At 45.7% G+C, this 10,817-nt stretch overlaps 2 protein-coding genes across 2 annotated transcripts; one reads left to right on the top strand and one right to left on the bottom strand.

The window, feature by feature from the left end:
• The first annotated feature begins 5,670 nt into the window (after positions 1–5,670).
• LOC130055012 (uncharacterized protein F54H12.2-like) lies at positions 5,671–7,074 on the top strand. Its single transcript, XM_056166161.1, has 2 exons — positions 5,671–6,705; positions 6,835–7,074. The coding sequence occupies exons 1-2, from the start codon at positions 5,671–5,673 to the stop codon at positions 7,072–7,074; spliced, it is 1,275 nt and encodes a 424-aa protein (XP_056022136.1).
• Positions 7,075–8,994: 1,920 nt separating this feature from the next.
• LOC130055011 (uncharacterized) lies at positions 8,995–9,786 on the bottom strand. The gene has a single exon (XM_056166160.1). The coding sequence runs from the start codon at positions 9,784–9,786 to the stop codon at positions 8,995–8,997; it is 792 nt and encodes a 263-aa protein (XP_056022135.1).
• Between the last annotated feature and the right edge of the window lie 1,031 nt (positions 9,787–10,817).

Here is a 10,817-nt window from a genome sequence, read left to right as displayed (position 1 = left end):
GCAATAAAATCACTCAGCGGTTCATTCAATCCCATCGCCAAGACTTGAGTGTCATTGCCGATAAGAAGTCCAATGAAGAAGAGCGTAAAAAAGCCATTTTGAAACGAGGAGGCGCCGGATTCTTAGGAGGGACCATTATCCGTCATTTATTCAAATGGGAAACAGGCCGTAGGCCCCGTGGGGGACAACCCAAGAAAACCAAGAAACCACGGGTTAAGAAAGCTAAAAAATCGCCTCAGAGAATTCCTAAACTCATTATTCGCTTACCTAAGAAGACACCTAAGAAGTCCCCTAAGAAATCCCCTAAGAAGACACCTCTCAGGATGAAGAATCCGTTTCCCAATTGGGCTCCAAAGAAAACCCCTCTCATTGTGAAGATGCCGTTTCCCAAGGCCACTCCCCCCAAGGCCACTAAAACGTTAGCCAATCTGAAAGCCGGATTAGCTCAAAAGAAAATGGAACGACCCATGCATGGGCCTATAGGAAGTTCCAGAACCAGTGATACTGCTCTACCGAGTTTTGCTCATACCTTTGGAAGCATGAAATTTCAACCCTTAACCACCTCAACACCAGTTCAGGTGCAAAAGAAATATAAATGTAAATTTTGCCCTCTGGTCTTCAATGCGAGAGAGAACCGCAATCGTCACGAAGAGACCGTCCATCACAAGCGTTTTGATCCTAAACATCCGAGTGCCATTGTCCTGGACTAGGTATAAAAAGGAGGGGGAAGGGGCCCCACCCTTCATTATCATGGCTCATACGAAGAAGTGTGAATGTCGATTACGACCTCATTTACCGCTCTTGCAGACGTTAGCGGCTCCTCACTATTCCAGCAAATTAAAGACAGAGGTGTTGAAACATTGTTCCAATGACTGCATTTTAAAGATTTGTGAGATTGTGTACAATCTATTAAAAGGGGTGATTCCTCTCAATCCTACTCAGAAGCGACAACTGGGTCGAAAGAAACACATCTTAAGACGCTTAGTCCGGACTCAACCCGTGAAAAAACGACGAGGTATACTCATCCACCAAAAAGGATTGGGTTCGTTTGTGTGTGGCAAGATTTGTAAGAAATCATGAGTCGAAAAATGGTATTGGTACCGGAAGCGATGCTCAACGAATTAAAAGGCAAATTACCTAAACCTCCCGAATTTACCTCGACTATTGGTTTACGCAGTGATTTGGACGAGATTGAACATCGAGATGATTTAACCGAGAAAGAAAAAGTGGGGTTGTACGGTCATCAACTTCATCGCTATCGTCAATATTTACAACAAGCTCGACATCCCACCCCAGCCACTCGGCCCTCCCCAACCAGTGCAGCCAGTGCCGCCTCACCACCCACAGCCGCCGCAGCACCCGATGACTTGGAGGAACAGATTATCAAAAGCGTCAATAAACCGGGTCGAAAGAAAGCAGGTTTATTACTCGATCATCTCAAGAAATCCAAAGTGGTGACTTGGAATAAAGAAGGAGAAATCAGCTATAGAGGACGCAGGGTTCCCGATTCCAATATTGTGGATTTAATGACCGAAGCCCAACGACAAAGACCCTTAAGACATCGTGATCCCCCCACGGGATTAGAGGAATTTGCTCAAGCGTTAAAAGAGACTCATGCTCCCAAAGGATATGTGAACAATCGGGATGTTATAAAAGCCATGGACAAACCAGGGAAAATCAGTACGCCTAGACCTCTAGAGGAAGAGGAGAGCGGATTTCAAGAAATCTCGGGTTTTGACCAATCGTTCTATGAAACTCCCAGACGAATGATGACCCCTAAAAATATCTGGGAGGCCAGTAAAAAGACATCACGTGAAATTGGAAAATGGTTAAATCTACCATGAAAGCAGAACAGATCTTACAGCGACTGTATTACGATCCCAAGACAGGGTATGGGGGAGTCCAGGCGTTGTATCGTCAAGTGCGTCAATTAGGACACAAGATTACCCTGTCTCAAATTCGAGAATGGGTGAAAGCTCAAGATACCTATACCTTGCATAAACCGATACGGAGGAAATTCAAGCGACGACAAACACGAGTGACGGATATGGATGAACAATGGCAATTAGATTTAGCCGATGTCTCCAGCTTGAAACAAGACAATAATGGGTATACGTTTTTATTATGTGCCATTGACGTGCTGTCTAAATATGCCTGGGTCGTGCCTTTAAAACAGAAAACGGGTAAAGAAATGATACGAGGCTTACGAGGGATTTTTCGAGAGGGACGTCGCCCCGTCCGCATTCAGTCCGATCAAGGAAAAGAATTTACCAATAAAGAATTTCGTCAAGCCTTCAAATCCATTCATTTCTTTACGACCCGTAATGCCGAAACCAAAGCCAGTATTGTGGAACGTTTTCAACGCACGCTGAAAGCACGCATGTGGCGGTATTTTACACGTCATAAAACACGACGGTATGTCGATGTCTTGGGGGATCTGGTGTATGGTTACAATCATACCTATCATCGCAGTATCCGGCGAGCTCCTGCTCAAGTCAATGCCAAGAATGTCTTGACCGTATGGAAAACCTTGTATGGAAAACAGAGTGCCGATACCACGAGTCGCTTGCAAGTGGGGGATCGTGTACGCATTAGTAAAGCCAAACGTACGTTTGAAAAAGGATATTTACCGAATTGGACCAAAGAGCTGTTTACCATCTCTAGAAAAGTGCCAGGACGAAACGTCTATCGCATTCAAGATGATCACGGGGAAGAATTAGAAGGAACGTTTTACGAGAAGGAATTACAACAAGTGATTAAAGACGATGATGTCTATGAAGTGGAAGAAATCTTAGGGTATAAAAAGCGGCGTGTGGGAAAAAAAGTCATTTCAGAAGTCAAAGTGCGTTGGAAAGGATATCCTCCCAGTTTTGATTCATGGATTCCGCAAGCGGATCTCATTCAGCCATGACCAACCAGTGGACTTTCTTGGGTGAAAAAGTCCCTCGAGCAGAAATTGTGTATTTTGCACAATTATTCCTGTGTTTAACCATCATTATCACCTCGGTCGTCATGTTAGCCTTAGGCGATCCCAATCGCGATTTTTGGATGGTCACCTTAAGTTCTTTGGTGGGCTACGTCATGCCTAGTCCACAAATGACGTTAGCGAGCCCGAGTATAAAACAGGAACGATCTTCTTCAGATTCATCAGTTCACCATGGCTAACACACAGTACGCCTGGAAACAAGAGGGAAAGAAAACGGCATGGTTTGCAGATAAGCAAATGTGTTTGATGCATTGTAAACAACACAAAACGTCCACGCATCCTGTGTACTTGTACAAACGTATACTGATACCTCACGGATGGTCAGCCTTTATCATGAAGACCAAGTATCAAGAGTTTCGCTGGAAAGTCAAAGCCTTCTGGGGATTGATGGGACGACAAGACGAATCCGATTGGACCTTAAATGAGAGTCCTTGGTTTGACCATTCCGAGGACTGTCTCCGACATTTCAAAGACATGATCAATGAAGGTTATGATGTAGCCGATTGCTGGGGAACCCGACACTATCTGGTGATGCGACGACGCTTAGTCCCGAGACGAACACTAGAGTTGGAAGACTCGGAAGCGTTGATGTGGGGTGGTGGTGGTCGCGATCAAGAAGAATGACATGTAAAATTGTGTATTAACATTATGTTGTATGTTCAATAAAATATGAAAATGTTCATTGTGTTATGAGTATAAATAGAGAAGGAAACAGAGACAGGCTCTCATTTAAGACATCATGGCTGGAGGAGGAGAAGGGTTTTACATGACTCTGTTGAGTGATGGGTCGATGGAATCGTTTCCGACGAATACGACGGCTCAATTTAAAACGTTATTGCCACACACCATGGACTTAACGGATGGAGCATGGGAAGTCGGATTGACCGAAATGATGTACTCGGCCAACTTACAAAACGTATCGGATAGCGAGGCTTATGTGGACGTTCTCATTCCAGATCCGTATACGAAACATGTCCAAGATCCCAACACTTATAAATGGGAAAGATTTAAGACAGAGAATATGGGTAAAGTCACGATGGCCAGGTGCGAGGTGGTGGTCCCCTGGGATCTGACACCATGGTCCCATCTCTTTGCGGGAGGGGATAGTTTATTTCCCTTCGATATCATTCGCATTCACTTCCGACCCGGAGCTTATACACAACCTTTGGCGTTAATCAATGAAATCAACGCAGCCTTAAGGAGAACCCTGTGGAAAGTATGGAGCGAGTTAGGGAATCCTAACGACGAGGGGAACAACCAGATCTTAGTGTATCACCCCGAGTACGATCGTGTCGAGTATCAGTTTAATGGGAAAGCACTGAGAACCACCCCCATGTGCATTCGTTTCCCTACGCCCTTAGCGTACAAGCTAGGTCTGGATAGTGACAAAATGATCCTGGGCGATGAAACCATGACGAAATGGATCAACGTGAATTACTTGGGGAACACGACCATGGATGTCTACGACAATCTGAAAGCCATGTATGTGTATTGTGACATTGTGGATCCTCAAGTGGTGGGCACCAACAAATTGAAATTATTGAGAGTCGTCCCCTGTACGGGTCAATACGACGATCGACAACAAGCCCGTTGGGAACCGATTCGAGCCGAATATTTGAAACTGAGTAAGAAATATTTCGATACCATTGAGGTACACATCATGAATTCTTTAGGGCGTCCTATGGGGTTTTTAAATGGGCGCTCCTTAGTCAAACTTCATTTCCGCAAAGTGTATTGAAAGATGAAGTACCATCGAGGAGTCAGACGCCAGAAAGGACACGGAATCTGGTTTCTCATTCCGTGGATTGCCAATGCCATTGTGGGTCAAGCGGGCCAAGGAAAGAAGAGAAAGAGACGGCGTAAAAAGTATAAAAAGCGGGTGTAACCCCTAACGAAGTTCATTTACATCAAGATGCACTACCATAAAGGTTTAATACGGCAGCAGGGTCACGGGCTTGGAGCCCTGCTGGGAATAGCCAGCAAAGTGGCGGGTCCCCTGATCAGCGGATTATTAGGTGGAGCCCCCGCACAACAGCAACAACAACAACAACGTCCTGTCTATCAAGAGAGATATTATGATTACGACCGCCCTTATCGCTCTTATCAGAGGAGACGACGTAGAAGCCATCCAACAGAAGAATATGATCCAGAATCTGAAAAGCAGAAGGGAAAAGGATTTTTCACCGATTTACTCAAATCGGGGGCTAAAAGTGCCTTAAAGGCTGCTGCTAAAACAGGGATGGATGTGTTAGATAATAAACGATCACTCAAAGACGCTCTCAAGACACACGGTGCCCAAGCCCTGAAAGAGACAGCAGGGTATGCCCGTAGGCGAAGATCTCGAAAAGCCCCATCCAAACGAGGAAGAAAAGCACGCACAGGAATACTCAGGAAGCCTGGAACCACGACCCTCAAAAGAAAACAGTTGGGAAAACAGGTGGGAATACAGGAAGGAAAAGGATTTGTTAAAAGAAAACAACGTATCTTAGCTCGGGGAGGGCCTCATAAGAGACCTAGGAAGCAACCTAGGAAGCGATCTAGGAAGGGAGGTAGGAAGCTAGTGAAAAGGGGTAAGCCAAAACGCTCTCTAGATATTTTCGACTGAGAACCCTATAAAAAGGGAGTGAGAAGGAGACCAGAACACATTTGATCCCAGTTCACGCTGAGTAACACATCGTTCCAATATGATGCACCGAGAATCTTGCGCTTGTGGCACCAGCAGTTTAGAACTGTTTAAAGTGCCCCCGACCAACGTCACTTTAGAAGATTCGAAATGGATGGAATATTACCCCATTTCCAGTACCCTCAACTCGGATACGGCTCCGATTGAATTTGAAATCAAAGGACAAGGAGATGAATATCTGGATTTATCCCAAACTTATCTCCAGATGGTCTGTAAATTCACGAAAGCCAATGGAACGAATCTCGCAGGAGGCCATTCGACCTCCACCCCCGTGAATAACATTCTCCATTCCTTGTTCAGTGAAATCGATGTCAGTCTCAATGGAAAAGTCATTACCCCGGGGACGGATACTTATCCCTACAAAGCGTATCTGGAGAAATTGTTGTCTTATGCACCCAAGACTCTGGAAACCCAGATGAGAGCCTGTAGCTTGTGGGAAAAAGATACGGCAGGACATATGGATGAGGTCAAATTAGAAGCTCTGGCTCAAACTCCTGTGGAATTTCCAGTAGTGTCTAACAAAATCAGCATCGCGGCCGTCATTCCGACTCCCGAGTATCCGGATGATTCCAAGAATGTAGGGTTGAGAAAACGTCACGAGAAGATTACAGACAGTAAGGAGATCGTGTTGATGGATCGATTACATCTGGATTTGTTTGAGCAAGAGAAATGTCTCCCTAATGGCTTGGATGTCCGTCTCCGATTCAATCGCGCTCGACCCCAGTTCTACATGATGACCGCTGCCGGGAGTAGTGGGAAAGTGGCCATTCAAAGTATGATCTTGTGGGTGAGGAAAGTCAAACCTGTGCCGAGTATCATTAATCTCATCAATCAGCAACTGAGTACTCAAACGGCGAAATATCCATTGAGACGAGTGGAAGTGAAAACCTTCACCATTCCTAGTGGCACCCAATCTAAAATCACCGATCATCTGTTTCAAGGACAGATGCCTAAACTGATCGTGTTGGGCTTTGTGGACAATGCGGCTTTTAATGGGGATAATACCCGAAACCCCTTTCATTTCCAAAATGAGAGAGTCAAGAAATTAGAAATCAGTATCAATGGAGAAATGATGGAAACCCGCCCTTTGGAACCTAATTTCACCGACGATCAGTACCTGAGATCGTATTTGAGTCTGTACAAAGGCTTGGGAAAATTAGGCCAGGACTGGGCTCCGGACATTACCCTGGAAGAGTATAAAAACGGTTACACCCTCTGGTGTGTGGATTTCACGAAAGATCAAGAAGCCCAGACGGATAAATTTCATCTCATACAGACGGGGAACTTGAGAGTGGAAGTGCAATTTGCCGCCAACGTAGCCAGGACCTTAAACTGTGTGGTGTATGCCGTGTTCGACAATCTGTTAGAAATCAACAAACAACGAGAAGTCAGCATCGATTACTAAGAGAGAGATGGATACTCAGCAATTGAGAGATGTTTTACAACGAGATTTAGGACCGGCGTTTGCAGGTGTGTATCCTCGAGATGTCATACCTGAGCTGTTACCTCATCACAAAGCCATCGTGGTGAATACAGACCCTCACGATCGCCCTGGAGCGCATTGGGTCTGTTTGTATTTGAGTAGCCCTACCGTCGAATATTTTGATTCTTACGGATTACCCCCCAGCCATAAAGACATCCAAGACTTTATTCAACGCCACGGAGAGACTTGGATTCATAACACCCATTGTTATCAAGATTTGAATACGGATGTCTGTGGACAATACTGTGTGTATTTTTTACATCAACGCCATCGCCATAGAAGCACCGTACGAGAATGGTTACTTCCCTGGAAAGGCACGGCCTTACAACGCGATCGTTTTGTGGCGGATTGGTTTAAAGAGACCTTCCGTAAACCGAGAACCCATCAAGGACAAACTTGTCAATGTCAAAGACTGAATGTATTGTAAACTATGTTATTGTTATTGTTCATAGTTGGAGTTTAATAAAACGTTGGAAGAAAAAAATTCTTGTCATTGTAATCAACCATGTCTTTTCAAAAAGAATGGGTAGCCCTGAAAAGGGCTGTTTTCTTTCTCTCTCTGTTCTTGGTCTTTTCTCTTCTTCTTCTTCTCTTCTCCTTCTTCTCCTTCTCTTCTTCTTCTTTTCTTCTCGGTCCCCCTCACTGTCTGTTCTTCTTCTTCTTTCTTCTCTTCTTTTTCTGCTCCTCCGGGGGTTGCTCGTGGTCAAACACAAAAACGGGCAACCACCCGTGTTTAAAAAACAATCTCCCCGGAGGCCGTTGCACCACTTCTAACTCTGCGTCCCAGTTTTCCTCTGGCGGGGGCAGATCCTGGCTCATGGGCGGTGGGGGAAGAGCCTCCCGTGAGGCCGGCGGGGCAATCTCTTGCTCCCAATCCTCCTCCCATTTGATACAATAATCATTCACTGTAGGGTCTGGTCCTACTCTACGGCTCATGGTTCTGGTTCCTTTAAAAAATCGGAATGCCCGATTTTGACGTTGCGCTCGTTTAAAAAGGCGAGAGCACGGACGTCCTCGAAAACATCCCCTACCTCAGATGGCTGACGTCATGTTGATGACTCATCAAAAAACACTATATACATAGGTCACTTGTTACCATTTTTCTCAATCATGTCGTTTGAACGGTACGCGGACGATGAGAAAGATGTACTAGTGTGTGGGTATTGCCGAGGACCTTGGAGCACTTGTGGGTGTTTTCATTATAAAAAAGAAAACATCCTGGCCAAACAGAAGTGGATAGAGAGATTGGCAGAGCTGACGTATTATCCCTTTGTCTATAAATGTTGTGGTCACACTAGAGAACCCTGGCTAGAGTGTAAGTGTCCGCAGCATTGTACCATCACCCCTGAAGAAGAAATAGCACATAAGGACTGTACCTGTGAGATCTGTCAGGAGTTTAGAGAGCGCTGGACTCAGAGAAAGTTTGATCCCCGGCTGTTTCAACACTGTCCTTACAGTCAAGAACCCTGGTCAACGTGTACCTGTGAGACCTGTCAACCAGCATGTCGGTGACGGATCTACGAGGAGATGTATTATCTCTACCTTGGGTGGATGCTATTGTACAACAATGTAACTGTTTAACGGTGAAACCTCATGGATTAGCCGGAGGCAATTAGACTCATTATAGACAATGGATTTGTGACTTTGCTTATCAGTATCATAAACATGTTTACATTGTCAAGAAAATGTAACTTTATTATAGCTTTATTCTACCTATTACTTGTGTTAATAAAAACTTTTTTAAAACAAACTTGTGTGTTTCTTGATTTTTGCCATAAAAAGTGTCTTTTCAAAAAAGTTGGTGGCCCTGAAAAGGGCCGTTTGGTCCTAAGGACCGACTTTTCATTCCCTGGCTCCGGTAAACCGGCATAACGGGCACCGTCCCCGGGTGTGTCGCCGCTCCTGTAACTCTTCCACGCACGAGCAGCAAGCTGGGCGCTGCCCACATCCCCTACACGTAATTCCAGAGTGTACCCTGTCTTGCCAGCAGACAGGACACTTAAACCAGATGGGAACCGCCCTATCTGCCCAGCCAGGGACAGTCATAGGGTGGTTCGTCGGGGGATGAGTTGCCACCGGTGCGTGGGTTGGTCTCGGTGGTGGCGGAGTCCTCCCTGCAAACCGGATGGTAGGTGGTGGGGGTCTTGCAGGGGCTGCTGGTCTCGGTGGTGATGCTGTGTCTGCCACCAACAGCGACGGACTCTGACGTGGGCTGGGAGGTGGTGCGGGGGACGGTGACCGCGGTGAATACTCCACCGGTGACGCTGGTGAGTCGCTCATCGGCACCGGGCTGTATTCCACTGGTGCCGATGGGATCGCTGGTGGTGGTGTTGTAGGCGTCGCCGGGGAGTAAGGTGGTGGTGGTGAGGGTGGCTGTGGGGCCCGTCGGCGCGGTCTCGTACCCGTGGAGATTCGAGCGGTGCGGCGGCGGGGTGCCCTCCCTTCATACTCGGCCCGCACCCGGCAGATGATCTCACGGACCCCACTCTGGTCGAAAGGGGAGAAGGTGCTCAGGTCGTTCTCAGAACGCACGACCCAATTCTCCCCTACCCGTTCCTCAGCCACCACTAGGAGCCGGTACCGGAATCCAGGCAAGGTCTGGAAATTGTAGAGCGGGTCTCTTCTTGCAGCCATTCTTCTTTCTTCTTTCTTCTTTAAAATCCTTCAAAAATCTTCTATAACTGTGCTGGATCACCAGTGAAGCGAACTGGCGAGTGCGCTGGTATATATCGGGAAAGCGCGGACCTCCTCGAAAACATCCCTCGCTTCGGAGACGAAGGCAAGATGGCGGCCGTCAAAATGGCTGATTTGTGCTTTCGAGTAGAGAGTTTTTTCTCATTGTCTTTTTCTAGACATTCGATATCTGTGCATGGTAGATTTAATCTGATAGATTCTGAGACGGCGAATGCGTTAAACTTATTTTTATTTTGCTACGTCACATAGTTTTCAAAGAAACAGAGGTTAAAGAGGTCGAGTCGAGGTTCGATGTTTCTTCACCCCCTCTTTAAAAATTTATTTCTCGACCATGTACATCCCTAACAACATCTCGTAAGGTCTATTCGATAGAAAACACCTTATTTGATGCGATTTTCACTCTACCTTTAGGATTTTCTGGATTCCTCAACAAATAAACCCTTCTCTGAGAGACTCAACCAAACACAGCTTTCGTGTAAACAATTTTATTCATGTCACATATTTCAAATACATAACTCCCACACACAACACCAATGCACATGTCTTTTTAAAATAGGGTCCAACATTTTTTCCATTTCTCGAATCCTGCGTTGAAATCGATATCGATCAGCAGCTACAGTCATCCAGATACTTGTTCGGTCTTCTTCGGGTAACAGATACACTTCATTATGATCCAGATTAAAAGTCACACATTTTCTTGTATTTTGTTGTACATGTGATGAAGATACCGTCCTCGAAGGGTCTCGATCACCCCACTGATGTGCGGCTTTGTTCTCTTTAATTCCTCGGCTACTAAATGAATCAACACTAATGCCTCGGTGTTGATACGGTTCTCGATCAAATGTCTGCATATCCACCAATATTCGTCTAAAGTGATTGGAAATAATACCGCACGAAGACAGGATTTCAATTTTTGAAAATCTGGCAAGTTTTCTATTTCCTCAATACACTGTAGGACAAATGTTTTTTCG

Source organism: Ostrea edulis, chromosome 5 (assembly GCF_947568905.1).
Source record: "Ostrea edulis chromosome 5, xbOstEdul1.1, whole genome shotgun sequence".
NCBI classification, from domain to species: Eukaryota; Metazoa; Mollusca; class Bivalvia; order Ostreida; family Ostreidae; genus Ostrea; species Ostrea edulis.
This window is presented reverse-complemented; position numbering and strand designations above follow the sequence as displayed.